The sequence below is a fragment of the Berkeleyomyces rouxiae genome (genome assembly GCF_048999995.1).
Source record: "Berkeleyomyces rouxiae strain 22BRR77 chromosome Unknown BrBRR77_ptg000001l, whole genome shotgun sequence".
Lineage (NCBI taxonomy): Eukaryota > Fungi > Ascomycota > Sordariomycetes > Microascales > Ceratocystidaceae > Berkeleyomyces > Berkeleyomyces rouxiae.
In genome coordinates this window covers 4,503,224-4,530,561 of record NW_027396491.1, presented here as the reverse complement: position 1 = coordinate 4,530,561, position 27,338 = coordinate 4,503,224, and the positions used below count along the sequence as shown (strand labels likewise).

The 27,338-nt window shown below is 51.5% G+C and overlaps 8 protein-coding genes across 8 annotated transcripts; 6 read left to right on the top strand and 2 right to left on the bottom strand.

The window, feature by feature from the left end:
- Nucleotides 1-162: 162 nt before the first annotated feature.
- BROUX77_001272 (uncharacterized protein) lies at nucleotides 163-2,711 on the top strand (the record flags this gene model as incomplete). The annotated part of the gene is made up of 5 exons (XM_073745683.1): nucleotides 163-236; nucleotides 294-426; nucleotides 501-785; nucleotides 867-1,662; nucleotides 1,726-2,711. 5 exons carry the CDS (start codon nucleotides 163-165, stop codon nucleotides 2,709-2,711), a joined length of 2,274 nt encoding a protein of 757 aa, XP_073609507.1.
- Nucleotides 2,712-4,885: 2,174 nt separating this feature from the next.
- BROUX77_001271 (uncharacterized protein) lies at nucleotides 4,886-5,751 on the top strand (the record flags this gene model as incomplete). Its single annotated transcript, XM_073745682.1, has 2 exons — nucleotides 4,886-5,450; nucleotides 5,531-5,751. 2 exons carry the CDS (start codon nucleotides 4,886-4,888, stop codon nucleotides 5,749-5,751), a joined length of 786 nt encoding a protein of 261 aa, XP_073609506.1.
- Nucleotides 5,752-6,810: 1,059 nt separating this feature from the next.
- On the top strand, nucleotides 6,811-8,805 carry BROUX77_001270 (uncharacterized protein; the record flags this gene model as incomplete). Its single annotated transcript, XM_073745681.1, has 2 exons — nucleotides 6,811-7,887; nucleotides 7,981-8,805. The coding sequence occupies 2 exons, from the start codon at nucleotides 6,811-6,813 to the stop codon at nucleotides 8,803-8,805; spliced, it is 1,902 nt and encodes a 633-aa protein (XP_073609505.1).
- A 561-nt stretch (nucleotides 8,806-9,366) lies between these two features.
- BROUX77_001269 (uncharacterized protein) lies at nucleotides 9,367-10,440 on the bottom strand (the record flags this gene model as incomplete). The annotated part of the gene is made up of 1 exon (XM_073745679.1): nucleotides 9,367-10,440. The coding sequence occupies one exon, from the start codon at nucleotides 10,438-10,440 to the stop codon at nucleotides 9,367-9,369; it is 1,074 nt and encodes a 357-aa protein (XP_073609504.1).
- Nucleotides 10,441-11,014: 574 nt separating this feature from the next.
- BROUX77_001268 (uncharacterized protein) lies at nucleotides 11,015-12,761 on the bottom strand (the record flags this gene model as incomplete). The annotated part of the gene is made up of 3 exons (XM_073745678.1): nucleotides 11,015-11,166; nucleotides 11,234-12,264; nucleotides 12,358-12,761. The coding sequence occupies 3 exons, from the start codon at nucleotides 12,759-12,761 to the stop codon at nucleotides 11,015-11,017; spliced, it is 1,587 nt and encodes a 528-aa protein (XP_073609503.1).
- Nucleotides 12,762-13,428: 667 nt separating this feature from the next.
- Nucleotides 13,429-15,276, top strand: BROUX77_001267 (uncharacterized protein; the record flags this gene model as incomplete). Its single annotated transcript, XM_073745677.1, has 1 exon — nucleotides 13,429-15,276. The coding sequence occupies one exon, from the start codon at nucleotides 13,429-13,431 to the stop codon at nucleotides 15,274-15,276; it is 1,848 nt and encodes a 615-aa protein (XP_073609502.1).
- Nucleotides 15,277-18,164: 2,888 nt separating this feature from the next.
- BROUX77_001266 (uncharacterized protein) lies at nucleotides 18,165-20,829 on the top strand (the record flags this gene model as incomplete). The annotated part of the gene is made up of 2 exons (XM_073745676.1): nucleotides 18,165-18,768; nucleotides 18,839-20,829. 2 exons carry the CDS (start codon nucleotides 18,165-18,167, stop codon nucleotides 20,827-20,829), a joined length of 2,595 nt encoding a protein of 864 aa, XP_073609501.1.
- A 3,028-nt stretch (nucleotides 20,830-23,857) lies between these two features.
- On the top strand, nucleotides 23,858-26,956 carry BROUX77_001265 (uncharacterized protein; the record flags this gene model as incomplete). Its single annotated transcript, XM_073745675.1, has 1 exon — nucleotides 23,858-26,956. The coding sequence occupies one exon, from the start codon at nucleotides 23,858-23,860 to the stop codon at nucleotides 26,954-26,956; it is 3,099 nt and encodes a 1,032-aa protein (XP_073609500.1).
- Between the last annotated feature and the right edge of the window lie 382 nt (nucleotides 26,957-27,338).

Here is a 27,338-nt window from a genome sequence, read left to right as displayed (position 1 = left end):
CGACTCGTCCGTCCTCCTCCGCCCTTTCTACCAGTGACCTTCTTCCCACTGCTACTCACTACGGCTTAAGTCGCTGGATAAAAGCCGCTCTTGGCTTCCATCTCGCTGTTAATTTTTCACCCGCGCCCCTCAGCGTAGCCATCTACTGTAGCTCCCGCCAAGATGATGGGATGGTGGTCTTCGTCAGCCAATACGGCTCTGGACGAGCAGGTCGAAAAGGCAACAAGCAGCAGCCTGTAAGTGTCCCCCTCTCCAGATACGAATCTAGCATTACTGACGGCGTCAAATGCCAGTGAGGACATTGCTCTCAACCTCGAAATCTCCGACGTCATCCGCTCGAAAGCTGTGCAGCCTAAAGAGGCTATGCGTTCGCTCAAAAAGCGCATCGACAACAAGAATCCGAACACCCAACTTAGTGCCCTAAATGTGCGCAAACCATCTTTCATGTGGACTTTTTAACTCTATCCTCCTCATGCTAATGATACCTCCTATATCTCTAGCTTACAGATACATGCATCAAGAATGGTGGCGACCACTTCCTGCGTGAGATCGCATCGCGTGAATTCATGGATAATCTCAAGCTCCACCTCGAAGCGACCGGCCCGCTTGCTCTGAATGCCAATGTCAAGACCAGAATTCTAGAGCTGATCCAGGCTTGGGCCGTTGCTACCGAGGGCCGCTACGAGTTAATGTACATCACCACGACCTATCGCAACCTCAAGAAGGACGGTTTTGTGTTTCCTCCCAAAACTGCCGTGGCCAGCAGCATGATTGATAGCAGTGCTGTAAGTATCACCTTTCTTCGATGCAGCAGGAGGAGATCTACCACGAGTCTCGTTACTAACTCGTGAATCACCCCCCTTCAGCCCCCCGAATGGGCCGACTCTGATATTTGCATGCGGTGCCGTACAGCATTCACCTTCACCAACCGCAAGCATCACTGCCGCAACTGTGGAAACGTTTTCGACCACCAATGTTCCAGCAAGAGCCTTCCTCTGCCTCACCTAGGAATCACCGATCCTGTTAGGGTCGATGACGGGTGCTATGAAAAGCTCACCACGAAAAAGGCACCCACAGTGTCTTCCAGCGACCGATCCCCCACATACCCTCACAAGACCCGGAGCACCTCAGCAATGCACCCCCGCAACGCCCGTGTGGACCCCGAGGACAACTTTGACGAGGATCTGAAAAAGGCCCTGGCTATGAGCCTGGAGGAGGTTCGTGCATACTCAAAGGGCTATGCGGAACCTTCCAAGAACACGCCGAAACAGGTCACCTTCAACCCTACAGTTTCAACTAGTAAAGATACCGCCAGGTCGGACATTGACGAGGCCGATGAGGATGAAGACCTCAAGAAGGCCATTGCTGCTTCTCTGGCTGATATGGAAGAGCAGAAGATGATGCACTCTGCTGCCCTGAAACAACAGGCTACTGGCGTTGGCGCCAGTGCCACCCCGACCTTTGTTCCCCCAAAGAATGACTACGAGCTGGCGCATGTGGAAGCCGAGAACATCAATCTCTTCTCAACTTTGGTTGAACGCCTCCAGACTCAACCTCCTGGTACCATTCTACGGGAACCGCAGATCCAAGAACTGTATGATAGCATCAGCGCATTAAGGCCCAAACTCGCACGCACATACGGCGAAACCATGAGCAAGCATGGTAGGCTTAATTCAATCCATTCCCCCATTTACCTCCCGAGACACCCCTGCTAACTTTCAACAGAGACTTTGCTTGATTTGCATGCTAAACTGGCCACCGTTGTTCGTTATTACGATCGTATGCTTGAAGAGCGCCTGTCGAATACCTACTCGCATCATTCTATTAGCCAATACAACGATGCCCGCCAGCTGTCTGCGCCCTACTCCCCCATGCAGCCAAATATGCACAACCCGAGTGGTCCTGCCGAAAACTTCTACTCGTCTACTCCAGCCCCTGCTGGTTATGAAGCCCCTCCTCATGCATACCACCAAACTCCTAGAACCGATTATACCAACTATGACAAGCGTGCTTCTATCGCACCCTCTTCCCAGTACCCTTCACAGCCGCCGTCTACCGAGGCATGGCAGGCATCTGCACCTCCACCCGAAGCCGTTTACTCACATCCTCCTGCACCTGCGGCTCCCCGGACGAATGCCCAGGCCCCGGCCCAACAACAGCAACCCCCTCAACATATACCCAGCGCACCCCCGGTCAATCCTCATGCTTCGTACTACCATGGCACTCGCCAATCCAACGCTCCCCCCGCCGACTCCAATGCTCGTGTTCCCATAGAGGGCACAGCTCCAAACTACCCCAACATGCACTACCATCACCAACAACAATCTGCATCCTCCGTCACACCATCCGCCCCCCCTCCAGCACACTCCATGTCACCAGTCACTGTTTCTTCGCCTATAGCACAGGCCTCTGCTCCGCTAGAGGTTTCACCGCCTTCTGCCCAACTCACTATGCACCAAGAAGCGCCATCAGCACCATACTGGCAGTCTACCCCGTCGGCGCCACCTCCTGCAGCTCATGCCCATGGTCAGCCCCCGCAGCGCCAGGCCTCCTGGCAGCAACCGGCGCCGCCCCAAGCACACCCGCCTGCTGCTGGACCAAGCCAAGCATACAGGTCATACGGAGTTGATGCCTTCCCATCGGCACCTCAGCATGTGCCAGTGGTTGCGGCCTCAAAGCCCGTAGTCGAGGAAGCGCTAATTGAGTTCTAGATTGGCTAGTGAGAAGCAAGGCAAAGCAAATGTTGAAAACTGCTAATATCGGTGTTTTTTTTCACTTTTTTGTTATTTCATGTACTATGTGTGCGCACATGGGCGTCACCATAGGAATTGTTTTTGCCGTGGCTGAGGTACTATCAAAATGTAGAGCAATCTCCAGTATTCTAATGAAACATCTGCCTCAATTCTAAATGAATGCGCATTGCAAGCCAAACATGTCGATACCTGGATTCTCGTAACTGGTGGAGGATCAACGGCGAGTAGTTATCAAAAATATGCAGTTTAAACAACATGCAAGTGTGTGTTACTCCAGACCCACTCTCCTGGACATTGTGGCCCCACTTTCAACGACACGCTAAGAGCTAGGGGCGCCATAGCTCCTTCACGTAACTACCCGATTCTCTCATTCCCACAGTATATTGACACAAGCTCTAGGCACAGATTTGGTGTATGAAAATGAAAGCCGGCAAGTGGAACTATCAATGATAAATGTCTCAGTCAGTAAGAGAAAGTCAAATGTCTAGAGAGACTCGAATCACTGAGAGAGATGATAACCAAGAGAACGCCCATGAGGCAGTATTCCTTCAAACGCCCTGTACCGCCCAAAGCTCCCCTCCCGGATAGAGCTAGCGTTAACTACTCAACCAAGAGTACACCAGCTGTCCCTTTGCGCAACTACTTTGCTACTCACATATTGTAAAATATCTGTAGTAGCCTCTAGATTTATTCTTTCTTGTCAAGTGTCAGGCAATTTGCTGCTTACGTTCCGAGTCATGTCCCCCATCGACTATAGTTCAGCCATGCGATAGTGCCATAACTTGCTACGTAGTATCATAGTACAAACTTGTTCACTACAAGTAATGCAGAGATGGTTTGTATAAATCGAAGCTGGCCCAACTTTATGTACTAAGAACATAGCATAGCTCAGACCGGCAAGGCGCTCAATGCCAACGACAAGATAAATGATGTCGCTTACAGCTACGTTTACAGCTCCTTCAGTACGGGCATTAGAAAGGAGGGTATGAAATAACCTACTCGAATCTCTGTGATGAAATCAAAGCATAGGGCCTAGAGGAAAACAAAAAGGATGCTCAAGTACAGCTAGACTTGATTAATCAAGCCTAAGACCTAGAGCCTTTTACATTTTGCAACAGGCTCGGTAACGGAGGTGTCTCGGATGATATTGACGCTTTCGATGATCTAGGCAAAAACCCATCAACGTCAAAATCTGGCAAAGATATTTCTACGCTATATATCATTAGGGTTCTTAGGGCTCTTTGTGGTGACGTCAAGTCTTCACCGATATCTACTGGGCTGCTGAAGGACACATAAAGAACAACTTGTCACTAGTTAATGTAACGCTACGTTGCTTTACAGCAATAGGTGATTGGTGTAGATCATCTAGAAAGGGAATATTCTGTACAACTCATGGAACAGTGATGGATAGAAGCAGAACAAACTTTGAATGAGAAAACTAAGTCCACATATCTAGGGATAGCGTGGGATTTGAATGTCAACACCTATAACATGAGCACAAGAGAGCAGACTTTGAGATTCAATATGACCATACTTTTAGCTAGGTTGGTTATTACAAGAAAAAGGAAGCTAGCAAGGGGTTCGGCGCCATCAGGACGTATCAACTTTCCCCACTCACGACGCAGGGTGGCTGGTGCACTACTGTACTACAGGCGGCATGATGCCGGTTTATGAGTTATGGTACTGTCGATAGTGAAGCCCACAGTATGGGTGCGACTCTCATGCAGCAAAAGTTCCTCCCGAACAGAAGAAGAACCATCACCTCAAAACAGGCTCGGACTCGGAGTCCTGATTCAGGGTTGGACTTGAAAGTCTGGGGTCTTCATAACATCCAGAATATCATAGCTGCAAATAAGTGGGGCGGTACCCTATAAAAAGGATTTAAAGGGGTTCTACCAGTACTACGTTGAATGTGAATGAATGTATGAATATCCTCGTGCTTGCGCATAAGTGTGTTCATGTGATGTGATTCCCAAGGGCCAAGCGCAGAAGGTTCCCCCTTGGACAATAGTTATAACCTCTTGTTGCCATCTTGAACTATCCATTGACTCTCTTGCTCCCATATATTTTCTTGCCTCAAGCTATTTTGTCCATCTGCATTCTTCAATCTACTCACGACTCTATTCACTACTATGACTGTCTTTCTATACCTTGTCCGCCATGCTCAAGGGGAGCATAACCTCTCGCCCGAGGCCCGGTCCATTCACGACCCGAAGCTCACCGAGCTGGGCCATACCCAATGCGCCGATCTACAGTCTGTCTTCCCTCATCATACCAAAGTCACGCACTTGATCGCCTCCCCTTTGAGGCGCACCATCCAAACCTGCCTTGGAGGCTTCCAGCCCGCATCCGATCGTGGGCTCAAGATGCTGCTACTGCCAAAGCTGCAGGAAGTTGGCCCGTGGCCTTGTGACACAGGCTCGGAGCCAGATGTTATTGCAGGCGAACACAAAGGTCTGGTTGACTTGAGCCGTGTTGAAGTGGGGTGGAACGATAAACTAGGTGCCGAAAGCATCTACAAGTCCAATATGGACAAGATTGAAGCCAGAGCCACAAATGCCAGAAAAGAGCTACAAGGCATTGCGCGGCAATGGGAGTTGGAGAACGGAGATCAAGATGCCCATGTGGTGGTTGTGTCCCATGGTGCCTTCTTACACTTTTTGGCAGAGTGCTTCCATAACATTCCCCCCAAGAATGGTGAGTTTTCATTGATGTGTATTATTCTTGCCTCGCCATTCTCAGATGATGTGCTGACCTAGTGATTTTTTCTATGTTAGCAACCGGTTGGACCAACGCCGCATACCGGACATTCACTTTTGCCGATGCCTCACTGGTAGACACCAATGCGACGATTATCGAGACCACAGAGAGTTGGAAAGCACGCAATGGTGACGCAACAAGACCAACGCCTGGGGAAAGCCAAGCCTTGCGCCAAAATTACAAAAACCTGATCGCGTATTATGTGACTCCCGACGAAGCCGGAGCACCCTCCAAGTAAATAAAGCCTGCCATCGTGGAATGGCCAAGTGCTTTCAGCAAATCTTGAGGCACTAAGCAGGTCTGAATGTCACAAAAAAGAACATGTTATAAAGGTCTTGGGAGGAATCCATTATATCAAGACGCCGTTGGGTTTGTCTGGCCATAGCATTAAGGAGTTGATTCAGAGTTGGTCGTTATCACGTAACATCATTCATACTGTCACCAGTCTATCTTGAAATAAGAGTCCACTTTTGCGTATCCACAATTGTCGAGACCCAATATCAGGCGTTGTGGATAAAACTTTGATAAGTGTGAGGGGGTTAACTAGGGTTAGTAATTGTTTCTTCTCATGGGTCGCAGCCATGAACGGGCCGGGCCTTGTTTTTTTTTGTTCTTTCCATTTCTACATCCATTCGTCTCCTCGATGCCTTTGCATCTGGCCAATCGCGCTATTCACTGATTGATTAGGTAGTTGCTAAGAAAAAAAGCTTCAGGACTATATAATCTAGCCATCGCTACTTCTTTACTCTTGATATTGTCCTTCTCTCTACACATTTCCTCCCTCTTCGTCGGTTGGGCCATTCTCGCTAGTTTTCCATCGCCAACCTAGCAACTACCAGGTAACATAGCGCCAGGAGGAAAACAAGATCCCTCGTGTTTTCTTTCTTTTTTTTTTTTTCGCGTTTTCATGACGACGGGGCTTTTATGATTTCAACATTCCCACATACTTCTTCTTTTGACAGGGCTTTTCCTAGTGCTGCCTTGATTCCTTTTAATACTCTTAATTTGCTGCCTCTTACCTTTATACTTCTCTCCGACATTCCCTCACCAGATGTCATTGCACATCTCTTTTCATACCCAGCCCATCTTTTTTTGTTAAATGCATACCGATATCTTCCTTCTTCCTAGAAACCTGTTTCTATGCAAAATCGGATCTTCCTGGCCGGAAAACGCTTAATTATAATCAATACCATACCCCTTGGCCCCCTCCACGATTGGCCACTTCCTGCAGCAGCTCGTCCACTACAAATTTGCTACTCAACCAAACTTCAAGAAACAGGATCAACCTCCCGAAAACATGGACAACAACCGAACTTTGGGCTTTTATGACACCGCCCTCAATGACGCTGGCTCAAAACCAGACTCCCACTTCCCAAAATCCGGTTTAACTCCAATAACTAGGGCGCGTGCCTTGTCAGACAGCAGCCAGTCAACACCCATCAAGCTTTCGCCATCTCCGCTTATAGTTGAGTCGTCTCGGACCTCCAAGGATGACAGCAGCATCAAAGAATCAACCGTGGTGACTCCAGTCACACCCATTCGCGCAGATTTCCCACGAAAGGTCACCGGTCTCGCTCTGCAGTTTCCGACACAGTCCAAGGATTTTGGATCTCCTCTCAGTTCCTCCTCGATACAACAAAACATCAAACCTGCTCCTCCATCGCCAAAGCTTACAGACCACACGCAAATTTATTCGTCTCCTACAAACATTATCCCCCGCAGGTCACGGGGCTTAGATTTTTCGCGGGTGGCGACTAGCCTCCACCACTCCACCTTGGCCGAACAACACATCCTCGACTCATCACCCACCATTAACAGCGGTAGAGCTTCTAATCATCCACATCGACGATCTGGAGAGTACGGCGGCACAGACCAGTCTTCCTCTTCGTTATGGTCTGTCATGGGGGGTCAAGATCGTGGCTCGATTTCCTCTGCTCTGGCCAGTGGCGTTAGAGCAGCGCTATCGGATACTGATTCAAGCTCTGATAACGACGTGATGGATGAAGACATGGACGAACCCTATATTACGACTCCGCATATCCAAAGAACTGGCGTACCAATAGGATGGCCTGGCGGCGCGCCCATGAATAGTTTGATGAGTTATCGCGACAAGACGCGCCCAAAGAAACTACCGAAGCGCAGAATACGCACGCCCATGGGTCATGGACTTGGGGCTATTTCGAAGTCACCACCCTCAACTTTGGCAAAAGATGGCCCTCTGGGCGCGGCTCACAACCGGCGTGATAGTATCAGCTGGCAAGCGAATCAACTCCATATTTCGGGAAGCGATCCCGATGAAGCTGTTAGATCATTTGGTGATGGCGCTGATCGCAGCGTGATCCGTAAGGTGGCTACGAAACGCGGTAACCTTCTCGTTAGTGTTCCCTTTCCTTTTTATCCCCGCAAATGATTTTGTCTTTGCCTATGATATCACCAACACCATGTACTAATAATCCATATTATTTAGCCCAAAACCAAAGGTTTTGCCCGTATCAGAGCTGCATTGGCAGAGGAAACCGCTCCTATTGACTCCGAGTCTCGACGCGAAGCGGAAGTAGTACGACAGGTTATGGAAAGTGACCGACCGGAGCCTAGACATACTGTCCCCAAATCTGTCTCAACTACAGCCCACTCTTCCCCAAATCTCGCTCCCGTCGATAGTGCCGATGAAATCGCTGAGGATGACATGATGATTGAAGCTACAAATGCTTTATCAGCTGCATGGAAGAAAAACCCACCCCCGCATGGAAAACTCTTGTGGGGTAGTATCACTTCGAAAAGCATCGGTTCCGGTACACCTCAAGGCCAAACCACCCCGCCCATGGGACCCATCAGGCCCCGAGCAATGTCGACCTTTAGTGATGATATGTCCATGGAGTCTCCAGTCCTGTCTAGCACTACTCAAGTGGATGGAAAGCCACCGGATCTCTCCTTATCGGTCATAATGCCTCAACTACCCACGGCGGCTGAGATTACACGACGCATTAACAATAAGCGACGACGTGATGATGATTTTGATCCCATGTCCTTCAAGCGTCGCGCTGTATCTCCGAGCCTCAGTGCTCACAATTCACCCATCATGCAAAGTCCGATGCAGCGCGACATGCCACCTTGGGGCCCTAGGCCGACTAGTAATGGAGGAGAACGTGGTGTGCCCTTGAGCACGAGCACGAGTTCTAGCACAAGCATTGAAACTGGCAGCTTGAGCAGAGCGCCCAAGCTTCCTGGTCGCGTTGGGTATCAGGGGATGGTGGATACTAATGACGGCATCATGCGGATGAGCATTGAGTGATGGAGACCCCGTTTTAATCTTTGATAGGGTAACTAGCTTCATGTTGTTATTGGTGTTTAGCCGAGTCAAGATGAGGAAAGTGAAGGTTACTTTGCAGGACTTTGATTGCTTGTTTGAGGAGTGTTTTGGATTTGCGTCTTAGTTGGTTGCGCCCTATGCTTTGTTTGCCTATCATCATCGAGTTTGGATGCAATTTGTAAGTTAAACAATAATGAATCATGATTATCATACCAGAGAAGATCACAGGCAATGTGACTGTGTACCGTTTAAGATATCTAGGAAGAAAAGAAAAGAAAGCCTGCATACATACCTCGTAAGATGCAGCAAGAAATCAACATGGACTCGGGTCAAACTCTTCGGGTATAACGTCATACACACAAGTTATTTCTTTCCGTTCTTTTCTTTCCTTTTTGTTTTCTCATTTTCTAGTACACCAGAAAACAAAACCGTGCATGCCATTTCTAAAAAGCCAAGTACATCAATCCATTGCCAAAATGACCAGCAGAAAGAGAAATGAAGCCAACAGAGCTACTTGACTCCTCTTTATTTTTCGCCACGACTCTACTCGAAAACGCCTTCATCCGGTACGCACAACGCCGCCAGCTTTGCGTCCAGCCGTCTCGCCGACTCCTCCACCGCGCGCTTCATGCCCACCACTGCCACCGCGCTGGCAGTGCTAGCCACGCTCGCTGTCGTCATCGCTCCGGCACTCAGCACACTGTCCACCTCGTCCGCCGCGTCCGGCACGCGCGCCCCCAGCCCGCCGGCCAGCAACAGCCCTGAGCCATGAGCCGGTGGATCAGGCCCCGTGTCTGCCCCGGAAGCGGCGCCAGAGCCGGTGCTCAAGAGTCCGACAGACCCGGCGCTAGCGGCGCTTGGTGCTGCGCTGACGCCGTTGTCGTTGGAGGTGCCGGGGCCTGAGGCGTGTGCGTGGTGGGCTGGGCCTGGTCTGTTGTTGGCGCCTGGTGTTGTGGTGTTGCGTGCGGGCACGGCGGCGGGTTGTACGAGTGCTGTGGCTGTAGAGGTGCCAGCAGCGGTGTGGTTGTTGTGGAATGACAGCGATGAGAGCGAAAGGTGCGTGGTGTCATCGGCAGCTGTGGCTGGAGTGGCTGCGCCAACACAGACGAATAGAAGTCCGCAGGCCAATTCGCGCACAACGACAGCGCCTCCGGTAAGCTGCACAGTTATGGTTTTGGGGCGCGGTCCGTTGCTGCGTTCGGGGAGAGCGTGTGTTGCTGTATTGCCGGGGTTAGGTCCCAAGCCGGCGCCGGGGGACGGCACAGGGTTGTTGCCGATGTGATTATTGCTGTGTGAGGTAGTGTAGGGATATGTAGCGTGCTCGGTGGTGTCAGAGGCGTCGCTAGGCACATCGGCAATATCATCTCCGTCGCGGGATAGAGCAGGAGCAAGTTTGTTGCCGGACGAGGCGTAGAGGCTGATGAGGGAGGCAGCGACGGTGGCCTGAGTGCGGAGCTCGGCAACGGGGCGGAGCGGCGATGAGACGTGGGCCAGCAACTTGCCGGCCGGTGAGCAGAGCAGCACAGTGTGGATGTGAGCGGAGAGCGAGCGAGCGAGGGAGCTTGTGATGCGCTTGGTGAGGAGGAGCGGCGGCGGGGCCGGCGTGGATTGGGCCATTGTGGATGTGTGTTATGGGAGGGAGGGGGGCTTCGATTCGAGGGGTGCCGCAACAGAGCGTTGATGCGCTGAAAAGAGTGTCTCGGAAAAGCTGCACGTGGTTAATGTTGGCGATATGAGGCAGTTTCTGTGCAATGTCGAGAGCACCGATTGCGAGTTGAAGCTAAGAGCGAAAAGGCAGCACCAGAGAGCCGCGACAAGCCGAGCTGAGATACGCAAATGACACAAGAACCCATCAACTCTTGGGGTGCGGGCGGGCTGGAGCCTTTTTGCGCAGGTGGGCAAGACGTGCTGAAATCGCGGATGTGGGAAATGGGCAGCTGCAACTGGCGGTTGTTCGGCAAAAACTAAGTTGCGTCGACGGTGCAGTGTGAGTTTGGGCTTGGGAGTTGGAGAAGCCGAAATGAAGGCATAAGAACAGAAAACAAGCAGCAAATGCAGGTTTCAGAGACAAAATACAGAGAGCATCACCCCCAAAGACCCCCGGAACAAAAGTGGAGACTACCAGCCGGAGCTTGTGTCCAACTCGCGAAACCCTAACCCCAGACTTGTACTACCTATGTACCTGCGCATATCAGCGTGTCACAATCTTCTTGACGTCCAGCATTAGATTTGCCGAACTATCAAAGTTGATCATGTTTCTCCAAGTCTTTGGCTTGAACTTGCTATCATCAATGATGGCGGTCTCAAAGTTCATGTATACTGTCGCTACAGTGTACTTGATGACTGTTAAGTTGCATACAATTAGCAATCAATCATCTCATAGCCTACCAACAGGGCATCTACCACTTACTCATCATAGCCAGTTCTGAGCCAATACAGCTCATCGGCCCGCTGCCAAAGGCCCATAGAGCCTCCCGCATGTCGTCCATCTCAGACTCGCTAGTGTCTAGCCAGCGCTCGGGCTTCCACATCGCGGAATCTTTGAAAACAGTCTTATCATGGTGAAGCGAGTACGCACATGCCGAAATCTCCACATCAGCAGGGATAAAGTGCCCGCCGACCGTGAATCCCGCACGCGGCGTTTCGCGGATCTGGGGGCCGGGAATCGGTGCGTTGAGTCGGAGGGTCTCATAGATGACGGCGCCCAGCACCGGGCAGGCGTCGAGGGCCTTGTAGGCTGCCAGCTGGGGCTTTCCTGCGACACCAAGGCTACAGAGCTCGTTGCGCAGCTGTTTTTGAATGCTGTGAGCTTTTGAGAGATGCCAGAAAATATAGGAAAGGACAGTCGCTGTGGGCTGGTGGCCAGCCATGATGTGGCCGAATGTCTCGGAAGCGATGCATTCTCTTCTTTTTTTTGTAGCCACTTCATACAACGGTGAGTTCTCGCCGTTTTCCTCAATCTCTTTCTCGTATCCGGCAACTGTGGCTTGATACACTGTCGGCGTGTCTTCCTTGTTATAAGATTTTCCTTTCTCAGTGACGAAGCCTGAAGCTTCGGCGAGAGAGTCACATGTTTCTAGATTCCAGGCCTCAAACCTTAGTCTCGCAGGAGTCTTTCTGTCGTCAACTAACCCAGGACTTGTCGACATGGTCCGCATGTCAGATGGGTTCAAAATCATGCCTCGAGCCTTCTTCAAGCCAAAGATATAAGCTGCGATGAAATCCAGTGAGATGGCATGTGACAGGTCTACAACTTCGATGCCCCCGGGCTCCTGGGCTTGCTTCACCAGAGATGGGAGTAAGCGCTCAATTAAAAGCACTTGGGCTTGAGTGCGGAAAGCGCTACTGCTGTGGAGATGTGTCTTGGTGAAAACCGGAGCGACCATGCGCCTACGGGAAAAGTGAGCATACGCATCTCTCGAAGAAAGGATGTTGGGAATACTGCGAGACTCAAATTAGTCCCACCGTTTGAATGAACCCAGCTGTTTCTCGTACAGCCTGAAAGGCACACGGTATTTCTCATTTTATACTCACCGATGGTAGCCCGTAAACTCCTGGTACCACCGTGCCTTGTGGCTCGGTTCATGGAACACCGCGCGCACCATCTCAGCCCCGTCTACACTCACATGCCGTGGTCCAATCAGCACAACCGGACCCAGCTTACGATGCAACTGCGCCTGAACCACAAGCGGATCTGAATCCTCATCATCCCCATGCCGTAGGAGCGAGTGACGCACCGCCGTGATCCACAGCGGTGAGAAGCGCGCGGTTGGATGCGCGCTGGGCAACTTGCGCAGAGGTGACAGCCAGAGCGGATATACAACCAGCTTGTACACCAAATATGCTGCCACCAAGCCGAGGATATAGTTGGTGAGGAAGTTGGCTTTGGCCGTGGCAACGGCCGTCGGCTGGCCCGGGGGGAATGCCGACGACGGCATTGGGCTGTAGTGGACGTGTTTGTGATGTGATGTTGATACTTCTAGACCGGGAAAAGCTATAAATTATGTAGAGTTAAATAAAGAAAGAAAAAAAGCAAATTTAAACCATATCAGACGAATATGAGAGCCGAAACTTCTAGTGGTACTTCTCGGTTGAAATAGTTGGTTAAACATGACAAGGAAACTATGTAACATACGTTGGTGTGTTTCATTGGACAACATAACACCATCATCCTGGCATTCACCGGTCGGCTCAACTACGGCTGATATCATCTTGACCAACTACACATGACTAACATTTCTTCAACAGCTTTCTGTACACCGCGTTCTCCAATGTTCATACATTGGAGCTTCACAATCTCTAGAGTCAGGAATAGTAATACGATGACGCTTTCAAAAGAGACAAACTAATGAACCACCGCCTCCGCAAAAAAAAAAAAAAAAAAAAAAAGGTCCCCCGCGCGCAGCCCGGCCATACTTATACCCTAATGTCTCTGCCAAACCACAAGCCATAATAGTTTAGTGGTTAGAATACGTCGTTGTGGTCCTCAATCCTCAATTATCCGACGTGACCCATGTTCGATTCATGGTTATGGCACACCTCAAAGACACGGGATTCGTCCTGTGTTTCCTCTTTTTTTTGCCTCTTTTCTTTTTTAAAAAGAAAATGGCATCGTCGTCCTCCGCCCGACCCTCCGATGGTTGCCTAGTCAACTCAGACTCGTCCCTCGAAGGCAACTGCTCGGTTCTCTCCCGCTCTCTGGAGCTCGTTGACAGCTGGTGCACGGACAACGGCATGGCGCTTGACCTGACGAAGTCCGAACTACTTCACGTGACGCGCAAGCGTCATGGACAAAACCCAAGCCTGCGACTCCCCGACGGCTCTACGCTGGAGGCGGTTAGCCCTCGCGAGACCTTGCGCTGGCTTGGCGTGCGCTGGTCACGAAACCTCTCCTTCGTGCCACACATCCGAGACGTGGCACAGAGGACGGCACCGGCCATTCGCGGCATCCAGATTCTGTCCGGGTGCTGGAAAGGCGCCCCGATCAAGGGCGCCCTCACGGCGGTCCGCGCATGCGTGGTTGCCAAGCTGTCTTACGCTGCGGCCACATGGTGGCGCCCAACCCCGCCCAACGCTCCGCTGAGCCGCGGGTTACTGGGGGCCTCAAGGCTCCTCGACCGCACCGTCCGCAGAGGCCTCCGCGCCGCCCTGCCGCTATATTGCACCACACCCTGTGCAATATACAACCTCGCATCGGGCTTCCCTCCCATGCGCTATGCGCTGGACAACCTCCTTGGGTCGGCTGCTCTCAGAGTCGCGCTGGCCCCGCCAAACCACCCCCTCGGCTCCATAAGGCCAATGTGGGGCATACTGGGTGAGCTCAGGAGTATGCTTCCATACGAGCTGTCCACGAGCTTCCCGCCGCCGTGCAAGGGCAAGCTACCTTCGACCCGGGCCCCGATCCGGGGTGACAAAGAGGCTGCCGCTGCAGCACACCTCGCTCTGGTCCGCTCCTCCCCCCCCTCAGACCTGTGGCTATACACAGACGGCTCGAAGCTGAGTCCGAACAGGGTTGGCGCCGGCTGGGTAATTATCCAGGGGGGACAAGTCCTGCTCTCGGGAAACCGCCCGGTCCCTTTCCGCGCCGAGGTGCACGACGCCGAAGTGCTGGCCATTGCCGAGGCCATAACCGCCGTCGACCTGCGGGACAAACCGCGGTGCCGCAAAGTCTGGATCTGTTCAGACAACATGGCAGCGGTGAGTAGACTCACGTCCCGGGACGTCAAGCCCGGAACCTCCGAGGAACACCTTCGGAGAGCCCAAACAATTTGCGCGGACTGGCTACGTCCCGACGCCAACCATCCGAGGCCAAGACCGTGGCCAGATGGAGCCATTGAGGTGGAAGCGATCTGGGTTCCAGGCCACTCCGATGTCGTGGGCAACGAGCTCGCCGACAGACAAGCCAGGTGGGGTGCAGACATAATCACCACAAGGACTGGCATGTCACTCTCCTGGGCATGCAGTGAATTCCGCGCCCGGGTCACTACCGCATTTCGCGCCTGGTGGGAGGCAGAGGGTCGCAACTCCAGACCTCACCTGCGCCGCCCGGTGCAGGCCCCGAAGAAGGCTTGGACAAGTCTCCTTGACGAGACCGATCGCAACCTCGCCCGCGCGGTGCTGACAGCTTTGTCAGGACACGGCGACTTTGCGGCCTATCACCGCCGTTTCGAGCACGAGGACGCCGTGCTCTCCTGTCCCCTCTGCGGAGCCGACACGAGCCCGGAGCACATCTGGGTTTGCCACCACAACCCACAGCGGGTGTCCAGCAGCTTCTTTCAGAAGTTGATCGGTACCAAGCGCGGAGCCTGCTGGCTGGCCGCCAAAGCAGCCAAAGCCCCCACGGCCCTGCTGGCTCACCGCCGCATGAGGCCGGACACGCAGGCGCAAGACGCGGCCCCTCCCGCGCCCCCTCTGCCACCTAGAGACGGCGTACCCTTGGGGTCTCCCCATTAGCGCGTTTGCGCTGCCATCACCTCCTTTTTCCTACTTGTTTCTCTCTTTGTTTGTACTTCCCTTTGTTGTTTCCTTTGTTTTTGTTTTTATGTTTGGTCTGCATCAGCGGCGAGGCCAGGATTCTGGGCCAGGTTTGGGGCCACACAAGCAAAGGACAGCCTCTGGGCTGGGCGGGTGGACACACTTTAGTCATTACACTTTGTGCGGGGGGTTTCTGTATGCATGGTTTGGATTTTAGGTTTCTGTTTCTGTATGTAATTTCTGGTACTACTTGTAGTCCCCTGTCGTATGCCGAGAATACCTCGCGAGTAGACAGGTAAATAAAGAATCAATCAATCAATAAGCCTCTGGGGCCAATTTTTTTTCGCGCAACCGCGCTGCCAACCCTCTGGCGTGAATACGCCGCCAACCCCCCTTTTTTTTCTTATTTTGCACAAATATTTTTATCACTACATCGGCGGCGAGGCCAGGACTCTGGGTCTTGTTTGGGGCCACGCGGACGAAGGACAGCCTCTGCGCTGGGCAGGTGGGAGACCTCCTGTCATTATACTTTGGATTGTGGGGTTTCTGTATGCATGGTTTTAGGTTTTGGTTTTTGCTTCTGTTATGTATTTTTCCTGGTACTAGAAATAGTCCCCTGTCGTATGTCGAGAATCCCTCGCGAGTAGACAGGTAAATAAAGACTACTATTATCATCATCTCGAGCAGCTTCCTCTTTGAAAACGTGTACTATATACCTCATAAATCTATCATGTGTTACCAGATTCCTTATCCAGACCGCGGATGCCCCACTTTCAACTACAAATACTGAAGCTTTGCAAATGTTTCTCTTGACACTGTAAATGAATGGCCTAAGCCAACACGTGATGTTGTTATAGCCCTCTCTGGACGTCCTGGACGTTCTTGCGACGGTTGTCTCACTTGGAACTTCAGTAAATAGCTGTGCGGCTCCCAGCTCGTAGCAAGTACCGTGGGTAATACTTCAACGGCAATGTGGCTCTATATTAGAGGCTCACGCTCAGTGTCCCTTATTTTAAACATGCTGCAGGTGATGACCTTGTATTTAAAAAAACAGACTAGGAATTACCAGCGCCAAATGACAAATGTTGCTTGTAAGTAGGTCGCCCGCTATCCTGATGTGTGACTATGGAGAATCAATATCGTGATGATTTAGTTGCGGATTATATACATGCTGGACTCTCGAATATGTGACGGGTCATTCGTAGTGTATATGTTTGGAAGTGGCTTGCCAGGCATCAAGGGTGTAGTTGAAAATCTTGGAACTCATCAAAGATGTGCCTGAGATATGTTGAGGATGTATTATCCTTGGTCTCATCTCTTTCAGGAAGATGTTCAAGCGCAAAATCACAATATACGCTTGATTTGGTCTGCAATAGCTAGTGTGTGACGAATCAGTATAGTCCCATTTTCATGTAGTCGGGCAACCCGGAGTATCATTAGAAGTCTGTTGCGCCAGTATCTTATGCCAGTTCTTTGTGAATTAAACTATTACCTTCATCTATCTCAATATCATATCGTATACACAATAAACCGAGTACTCCAGAAAGCCATATCCAATGACTACTAGCCAGCTTGTATCTTTCTGAACTATTCACTTGGGCTCAGCATTGCTTTTTCAAAATTGACCAAGTTGTATACAACAGACAGCTATTTGTAGAATTCTTCTGTCATGTCAGACTCTCCTGACTTTGTTCATGGTTGTTTCCTTTTTTCCCCTTCCCCTACATGTGCCGTCCCGTGTCTCATGCTTGCATGTGCACTGATTTTCAGGAACTCCAAGTCTATTCCCTTGCTGGTAAGAGATATGAAGATGACTGATGAGATTATCAATTCCTAGGGTTAAGGGAGGGCGCGACAAACCCTGGCCCGTGTTTGTTCTGAAGCTCCAGCCAACAAGGCCACCTTGCTCAGTATAACCGTGACACATTAATATACACTCGTGTGTACTGTGAGCTCATCTAGTTATGTAGTTGCAGTTGTATGTGTGTGATTATGGATTTGCTGCTGCCACGGTGATGTCAGTCTGGCGTCCGTCGTAAAGAACAACTAAGCTGGCCGAGCTGTCCCATGTAGCAGTCCCATGTAGCAGTCCCATGTAGCAGTCCCATGTAGCAGTCCCATGTAGCAGGCCCCCACTGTTTTTCGGCGACGCTGTGCCTGTAAAGCCGTGCTGGGTTTAGCGCTCCGCCCTGTATTTTGTGACACTTGGCTGCCTCTTTCGGGGGGGGGGGGTTCGCCTCTAATTTCCGGGCTTGTGCGTGGGTGCTTTAGTGGGTTGACTGCTGCAGGAGCAGCGGCGGCACAAAGCGACAGAAGCAAGCTTAGCACAGCAGACTTTAACTTTCTTCTTCTTTCATCACCACCAGCGTCATTCGGCGGTCTATGGTATTTCCTTTTTTGTGCGCCCACCGTCATCTTCTTTCCAAGGCGCCTGTTTGCATTTGATTTGTACAAATAAACAGGCTGCCCGCGTAGTTGGTGGTCGCTGAGCCCGGCCACCAATTTCTCTCGCGCTCTTTCTGGGCCAACTGCAGCGTTCCCGTTCCGCTGGCACTGAAAGCGGCTATCCTTCGACTTGGATCTAGCTGCTTGTACTTGGACGGTTACAGCACAGCATCCATATTAACTACAACCCCAGCCTCACCACTTTGTGTAGGGCCAGCCAAGGCCAAGGTGGGTGCCATCGCTTCCATCTCCATCAGCGACGCAAGAAGCCGCTTCTGGCGAAAATCCACTTCAGCGCCTGTCTAGGAGTGTCTGTTCACCAACCGGTCTTCCAAGGGTCCGTCGTCTTCTTCCTGTTCTTTTCCTCTCTTCGCCTTGTCCACTTTTGCTCCTGAGCCTGCTCGACATTTCGACTGTTCGCCATGGCTCCTGATACCCGTGATACCGCCAACTCCATTCGAGTCTTTGTCGACTGGCAGAGCCAGGCAGTCTTTGCCGGCGAGGAGATCAAGTGCACTATCACCTTCAAGAACGTCTCGCCCGATCCGTCGTCCGTCTCACCGTTGTACTCTCCGACCATTGCCACGCTACACCAGCGCCCGCCGCCGCGATCGCCATCCTTGTCCTTTCTAGGCCGGGCCCGGAATATCCAGTCGCAAAGCTCACGAGGGAAGCTGAATAGCGGGAGCATCAGCCAGCCGCCAACGCCCTCGCGGGCCCATCGCTCAGGGCTCTCGCTCAGCGTACCGCCTTCTGCTCACCACAGCCGCTCTGGCTCAGTACAATGGTCTGCGCCAACGCCCACACCGCCGCCGCCCGTCATCTCGCACGAGGGCCGCCCCAATCACAGCCACCGCCGCTCTGTGTCCATCGTGTCCATCGGATCTGCTGCCAGCAACATGGATGAGCAGGGCGACGGCGGCCTGAGCTCTTCCAGTCCCCGCCATGCCGGCCGGAAACTAAAAGGCCACAATCGCGCCAGCAGCTTGCAGATTACCCCAATGTCACCCTACAACACGCCTCTAGGTTAGTAGCATGGCCTACCGCCCCTTTGCTCTTCTGTGTCTTCTCTAACGCTTCCGTGTGGTCATTTCAGCAAACCCCTCGCCTAGAATACAAACGTCGCCCGCCTATAGCCGAAATGGCCACCGATCGCCACAAAACCCCGCTTCCTCTTCCCTGCGCCCTTCTACAGCCGGCAGCCCTGGCCCCTTACCCGAATTCCGATTTCCCGGCGCCCAATCGCCTCTCCATGCCGTCCACAACAGCTCGGATGCCCCCAAAATCAATGGGGTGCTAGCCAGTCCCGCAGCCGATAAACATGTTTCAACTGTCGTGAGCACCGAAAGTCGTGGCGCAATTGCGTCTTTGGTGAGCGACAGCCAGTTCGGACCTGCAGCCAAAATCATCTCTGCCACCTCGCTTGCCGATGCGACACCTCGAAGCAGCATCGAGCTCTACGCTCTTAGCAACAACTCTTCCGAAACTCTGGCCTCCGAATACCCGGCCCAGCCGTTTTCGCGTAATGGCAATGGCTCTCTGCGGCCCCCGCATTTTCGGCGCCAATCTATTCTGTCTCCCGGCAAGCAAACACAAACCGAGGCTCTCATGATGGGCTTTGCTCAGCTCCACGGCTCGTTTACCTTGGACGGATCACTCGTCAGTCTTTCTCCCTTTGACCTAGTGAAGAGAAAGGGCGTGGTGGGTGGCCAAGGTGGCGGCGTGGTCGGCGTTGAAACTTCCAAGCGTGATAGTGGTTTCTTTGGTTGGGGATCTTTCAAGAGCTCTCTCAACGAACTCATGGGCAACAATGAACTCAGTACAATCCAAGAGATGCGGGGAGCCGCCAAATCCAAGTCCATACCATTGTTGTCGACGCCGCAGTCCATCCTGTTTGTGGATTTGCAGCTTGCCCCGGGCGAAAGCAAGAGCTTCGAATATGTGTTTATGCTTCCCCGCGGCCTGCCCCCCAGTCACAAGGGGAAGGCCATAAAAATAAACTACAGCTTGATCGTTGGTACCCAAAGAATAGGAGGGCCCAAGGAGCACCAAGTACGTACAATTGACATCCCATTTCGTGTCCTTGGTAGCGTCAATGGCCGCGGGGAAATCCTGGGCCATGATCTCATGAACCCATACATAATCCTGCAAGATCTTGCACAGACAAGGACGCTTAGTAAATCTGGATTACGGAACAAATCACCCAAGAAACAAAAGCCGCCAGCTCCACATGATACCAAAGATGGGTTCCTTGCATATGTCAGCGATATTCTCCAACAATCATCACCTAAACAGTCCGGCCCATCCACTCTTCTTTCACCGACTGCAATACCTAATTCCCCACGGCGGCCATCCATGTTCGAAGAGCCATCGTCGGCCAAGGAATCAATTGACCTTGCTATTTTGCGGAGCAATATGACCCTTGACGGACAGCAATCCCCTAATAAATTCGAGATTGCACGCAATAGCCAGCGCGTGGCCGTTGTCATGCTTTCCCGCCCGGCCTACCGACTTGGTGAAACTGTCACCATTGCTGTCGATTTTAGCAAGTCGGAAATCCCCTGCTATGCTGTGCACGCAGCTCTCGAGACAACCGAGAAGGTTGACCCATCGCTGGCCGTTCGCTCCGAATCCAGCATCCACAGAGTCACGCGCAAAACAATTGCGTCTCTGTCGGAGGCAACGCTCTACTCACGGCGCTTCGTGTTTATGCCAACAATCCCAATCTCAGCCACGCCGCAGTTTATCACCAGCGGGGTCAGTTTTGAGTGGAAGGTGCGCCTCGAGTTTGTTGTGCCAGCAACCACGCCGTCGTCAAGGAGCAACGGCACTGCGGCAGCAGCTGGCGGCAGCGGAACAGGCAATGATGGTGGCGGTGAAGGGAGCAATGAGACAGGCCGTGTGCCGCATCCCTTACTCGAGCAGATTTCCCGGGACGAGAAGAGCGGGCTGGTCATGGTTGCGGTGGAAAACCTAATGTGCGAGAGCTTCGAGGTCGCGGTTCCGTTGCGCGTGTATGGCACAGTTGGAACGGGGCTCGAAAATCTGGACAGAGAAGAGGCGCTGGACGAGGGAATGTTCGTGTGAGTAGTACTGGCGCATGTGCCTCTTTTTGTTCTTGTTCATTTTGCATGGCGCTTGCATAGTACATAGCGTTCGTTTGTCTTTCTGGCTGGGATATGTCTCTCTTGTTTTCTTGGGCTGTGTTAGCATTAAAATATATACTACTACATGAACATGTGTACAAGTACCACAACCGCATTTCATACTTGCTTTCAATGTCATCCGATGCGGTGATTTCTCCCTCGTCCTATGCCTTCGGCCAATAGTCCAGACTAACTGATAACACGGCCCCATTGCGATTTGCAGTGTTAAGATGAGATTGCCAATGTTGGATAGCCTGAAAGGGAGATGATTTCTTACCCAGGATCCAGGCTGACGGCAATTGCACCTCGACATACAGATGTGTGTGTGCCTATACATACATGAGCACATCACAAGTTGATGGACCCATGGGAGCTGGGACTGACAAGGACAGCCGGGAAGGTCCTGGTTCGCTGTGTGGAGTTAGGGCTGAGGCTGAGAGCGTGTTGGCCTGGGCTTCTCATGGACTGCTGCCACAGTCACAGGGAAGAAGAGACGATGGGCGAAGATGCTCGTGATTGTTGTCTCTGCGTCATGGGTGTCGTGAATATTGTTCTAGGGGAATTTTGTATTGGCTTTTTGGACTCTCTTTGTGGTGCCTTGGACAACAAGGGTTCAGGTTGCACAACGCTGATTCGCCGAGTCTTGAGTAACATTTAACGCCGCTGTTGCGTTGCAGCTGAATAGCTGGGACGGAGCCGACAAGAACTTGTAGCTACCTAGCTATCCAACTGTAGTTGGTTGACAACTTGTAATTGTATGTCTGCAAGTGCAAATCACAGATACCCAACACTGTCAGCTCCAAGGGAACCAAGCGAGGGCCAAAAACTCCAAACATGGAATAAGCTCATTAAATGATGCGGGCTTGGGGTTACAGCCTTTGCAAAAGGGGGCAGGGAGGCGTGGGCTTCCATTACAGGCCCTGTCACTCTCCGTCTTTGAGCCCGCCCCAGTTCAATTAGTGCGTGCAGCTTGACTACGCATAGACACCGAGTCCAAGCATCTGTCTGTCCAACCTTGTGCAAAAACCTTGTTATATCCCATGCCTTTTATGTTTCCTTTGGCGGCATTGCTTTTATGCACTGACTCTGCTAGGCCCTGGCATGAGACGAACCTAAGAACAGATAATAAAAGCACTGGATTTATGTCTTTGCGACCTTGTTTGTCTTTATGCGCCAACCTATTGGCCGGCCGCTGCGAGACTAGACAGAGATTGACAGAGACACGATATTGGCTCAACTGCCGGCTGTTGCCACGACGGCTGGACCACACGGATGATCTGGTTTCCGGGCCGCCTTGTGCAGAGAATGACATACAGGACCAAGAGAGAGAGAGAGTCCTGATATCCAAACATCTCTTGTGCAGCCTGGACAGGGAGACGGCTGCCGTAATATAAGGGGACAGGCACTATGGTGAATATTGGTGCGCATGGTGAGCCATGCCAAAACAAAGAGAGACAACGGCCAGAAGCTAGAGGCACAGGTGTATAGTGAGGGAGCAAAAAGCATCTGTGGCCAACAGAGCCCTTGGAGCAGAGCAAGGATACCAGGTCCAGGCTGGCAGGTAGCATCACCACCACAGAGAGCTGGCTGAGCGAGTACAACTTGTCTGTAGCTGCAGCAAGCATGCAGCTTCCATCTTGTGTGGTAGCTGTCTGTCTCCCTCGGACCCTCGCTTCATGCCCTGCCTCGTTTTCTGCTTTCTTCCTTTATTCTATCTGGAGGAACCTCCCCAGGGGCTTCGTCTCATCTCCCTTCTTCCAGACCACCGGCAAATATCACCAACAGACGTCTCTCACCGTAGTGACTTGCTCTTCTAGTCTGCGCCGTGTGTTTCCCTGGCCGCATTGTTGGCGTGTCTAAGTTGTTTTTAATTGCAGTGTTTCGTTTAATCTCATCACCCTCTTCTTCATCCTCTCGTTGTTATTTCAACAAGAAGCCCAAACCCAAACTCACGCTCGCCTTCGGCCTCGGCTTCTGGCAGGTTTGGCAGTTGCTTGATTGCTTTCGCCATAATCACCGCAGTTGCCCCTTCAGATTCCCGGGAAGAGTTTCTGCCTTAGATCCTGATTTTCTGGTGATTTGTTTTCAGTCATTTGGACCGTCTTTCTTCTTCTTTTTTTTTCTTTTCTTCTTCACAGCGTCCGTCCACCCATCATCACCATCAAAACCATCGCATTTTTGGCCCTCATCCATCGTCGCGCCCAACCACCTTTTTTGCCTTCTATTTTTCTATTTTGCGCTTCCTTTTTCTGTTTCATGAGATACCAACCGCGCACTAAAATTCCATGTACTTTTTTGTGTGCCTTTTTTCGCGGCTATTATTACATGTGCCCAGCCACCAATCTTCAATCTGGACTTTCTGACATCACCAACCGCCCACGGCTTCTCTGTCCTTCTGCTCCTGCAAATTGATATACCCTTTTGATCACTGAACACTACGATTACGCCCAGAACAACCACAAAACAGCTACATATGTTGCCCGCTGCGCCCTGTGCATCATTCTCTACCAAACACCATCGTCCTGAGCTGCAGCTTTCACAGACATTCAGCTTCTTCTCTTCAGAGTGTCTTTAATTCCGCCTTGTTTATTTGCTTCGCGTCAGACAAACGAAACAAACTTCAGCGCCCATGTCCACCCAGCCAACCTGCTAACTTTTTTTGGAGAATTTTCATTCCTAATCCCTTCCTCTTATCTGAGTCGCACCAATTCTTTGCACTTGTTGCGGCTGCATCCTTCTTTTGCCTCTTTACCCACTTTACGCCAACAGACCGTCCTTACGTCGTCATTACATCTCTTTCTTCTTCACCGCCCACCTTTGCTTTTCCCGCCCATTTTGTCGCCATAGCTCCCCATTGTCCCACTCCTTCGACGCCTCTCCACTACCACCACCACTGGCTCGAAGCGACATAACACCCATTCTCTTGCCAACTATTTTGTCTTTACCACAGCTCGCGGGCACCCGCCACAATGGCGACAACTCCTTCAACCCGACTAAAATTGACGCCGTCAAACTCGCCATATCTTAACCTCAAGCCCTCGAGATCAGCGCTAAGGGGGCGCCCTAGCATCACAACTACCGATCACACCCTGCAATCACGCATCACACTACAGCGCGTAGTCGGCACAACATGCACATCCGCCACCGGCTTTGATTCCGTACAATCGAGCTTTGCCTACGTTGCTGGAGGCGCTGCTGTGGTCGTCGATGTCGACCCAAACCAGAAGCAACGCTATGCCTGTCGGTATAACCAGCGCTTTTATAGAGCTCGACCTACTGCGGTTCCTATTTACTCCGTCACGACCCAATCATCCAACATTGTTAGCACGCCCACCTCGACTCCCAAGGCAAACGACAGCCGGAATAGAGTCTCATCTGGTATACGTGAGTCTGGGTTTGGATTTTCAGAATACTCCGAATCAAACAGGACCTGGACTAGCCGGGAAAGAATAAAAGCTGCATCTTGCCTTTCCCTGAGTAAGGATGGAAAGTTTCTTGCTGTTGGCGAGGCTGGCTATGCCCCGAGAGTCTTGATATTTGGTCTCCAAGAGTGTTCGTCAGATAGCCCCCTTGTTTCTATTAGCGAACATTCCTATGGCGTCCGCGCAGTGGCTTGGTCGCATGATACTCGCTTTCTTGCTTCTCTCGGAACAATCAACGATGGCTTTCTATACCTCTGGAAGGTCGACCCCCGAACAGGAGCTGCCAAACTCTTCCAACAAAACCGCTGCACATCCTCTATCAAGGATATGGTTTGGATGGGGAACAATCTAATTACACTTGGCGTCCGACACGTAAAGTCATGGAAAGTTGAGGACAGTAACTCGCCCTCTCCTGTCAAGACCAGATTCAATGCCGACAACAGCTTTTCCACACCTGTGCAACCGCAAAAGACGCTTCCCGGGCGCAACGTTTTACTCGGTTCCCTGATAGACTCCACCTTCACATGTGCCGCTGTTGTGGATGATAGCCGCACGATAATCTGCTCCGAGGCTGGAGATGTGTGTCTTCTCGATGATGACGGTAAACAAATGAAGCTCCAACGCGTGCTGCGCCTAGAGTTTTCTATTTCATCCATCACTATCCGCGATCTTACAGCCTATGTCAGTGGGAAAGCTGGCCAGTTTGTGACTTTGGATGTTGCTAGGGTCGTCGATTTTCAAGACGACTCAATATTGGAAACTACGCAGGCCCCCAACGGCATCGTAGCTATGGGGTTCTTGCGCAACAACTTTGTCACAATTGATTTCAATCGCTCCGTTGAGATTTGGGACCGCGACTATCTGCCTGGCCAAATGAAGGACGATCCTTCTCGTATTCTCATACCTGGTCACGATGAGGCCATCATCGGTGTTCAGGCTCTACTGAGGCCAAATCTTCATGCAGCCGACTTTATAACCTGGTCTGGATCTGGCAAAATGGTCCAGTGGGATGTGGACGGTCAGATAAAGTCAACATTTGACGTGCCGATTGAGCATGTACCCACCGGCTCTGACTTAGAACCTGAGAATCAGCTTACCGTCATGAGGGCCGATAGCTCAGGTAACCTGATCGCTACAGGCGACAGAGTCGGTGTACTCAGAGTTGTTGACTTGCAAACCAATCATTACCTGCTTGACACGAAAGCGCACTCGTCCGAAGTGCAAGACATTACCATATTTGATGATAAGCAGACCAGCAAACTCATAATTGCAACATGTGGCCGTGACCGCACAGCACAACTCTTTTGCCGCAACGAGAATGGTAGCATCCAACACTTTCAAACACTTGAATTCGCTGCCAAGGTTGTCCAGATCCTTATTCCTTCTCACGACAGAATCCTCACTTGCTCACTTGACCGCACACTTCAAATTTATGACATAGTCCCTCGAAATTCCGATCAGGAGGATCTTGCAGCTGTTCCTGCTCGGGTGCTCACCTTGAAGGCTTCGCCAACATCCATGGTTATGAGTAACGACTCCAAAACACAAAGCGTGTTTGTTTCTTTGTTGGATCGCTCTATTTGTCAGTACGATGTCTCAGCTGGCCGTTTACAAAACTCTTTCAAGTGCTTCGACGAAAGTGGCGCAGAATCTGCAGTCCTCGAGCGATTACTTCTTGACCAAACAGCGGGTCGAGAACAGGAACGCTTGCTCGGAATTTCCAATACTGACAAGTCAGTCAGAGTCTATGACGCCCAAACCGGATCTTTTCTCGGCCGTGAGTGGGGGCATACCGAGGCTATAAATGGGCTAGCACTTCTTGACACAGATGACTGCGACTTGAAAGCAGCCACGGTGGCATCTGATGGTACCTTGATGCTATGGAGCGTTGACACTCAAGATGGGTCATCTTCCTCCGTCAGCCGTGATTCGTCGCCACCTAAAGATCCGACGCCGTCCTCCCGCCCCCCACTACGACGAGTACTATCAAAGGCTGAGTTGGCCGAATACCAGAAGCCTACCATCGCTTCAGCAGGTCGGCGGTCTCCGCCCCGTACATTAAACCGTCGTACTTCCAGACCGTTCTTGACAACGCCAACTGTCAAGACTCCCCAGTCTCAAATATCATCGTCGGAGCCAATTATTGAAAGTACACCTTCTAGAAAAGGGTCTCTGACATGCCGCGACACAAGCCCGCCGCTTAGCCCTCGGCGCCGGGTCATGCATCGCCCTTCGCTTCCCAGTTTGAACACGGCCAGCCAGAAAAAGCCCCCGCCCAACATTAAGGGCTTTGGAAGTCTCAACATGGCGACCGAGCAGACATGCCGCACGTTGCGTGCGTACCGAAAGAAACTTGCCTCGACAGAACCCATCAGCCAGGTGACGCTTGAGGAGCTTGACCAGGAACTGCGACTCACGGTATCGGCTCTCAGCAATCGCGCTATTAGAAGCAAAGCAATGAACGAGTCTATGCTTAGTGGACTACTTGATGAGTACTCTGAACGTCTAGTTAGCATGCTCGATGAGAAGCTTCGGCTTTCTTTCCCGCAACACACTGGCCGAAGTCACGACAGTGGCTTTCTCAGCTCCGATGATTCCATGCGACCAAGGACTTCGAGCGGAGAGTCGAGTTCTACCCTGCGGTGATGGCTAAGTTTGTTTCTTATACCTTGGTCAGGCTATACGGATGCTTCCACTAGTCTATTATTCTTTCTTACACGTGCACCAGACACGTTTTGCGGCATCGTGCCCGAAGCTCTATTCCACTCTCAACGGTTATCACCACTTTACCATTTCTTCTTCTCGTCTATTTTTTTTACCTTTTTTCTTTTTCTTGTATCGGTTTGCTTGGGACTTGGCCACCCACTATCTTTTTTTTCTCGTTTGCTCGGGCCATCATAAAATATGAAGTGGAGTGCATAGCTCTAACCAACGGCGTTATTATCAACGGGGGAGAATGAAGGTGAGGGTTACGGGGAAGGGTCGGCTGTTTTTCTTTTTCTTTCGTGTATCTATTAGTTACCTGTTT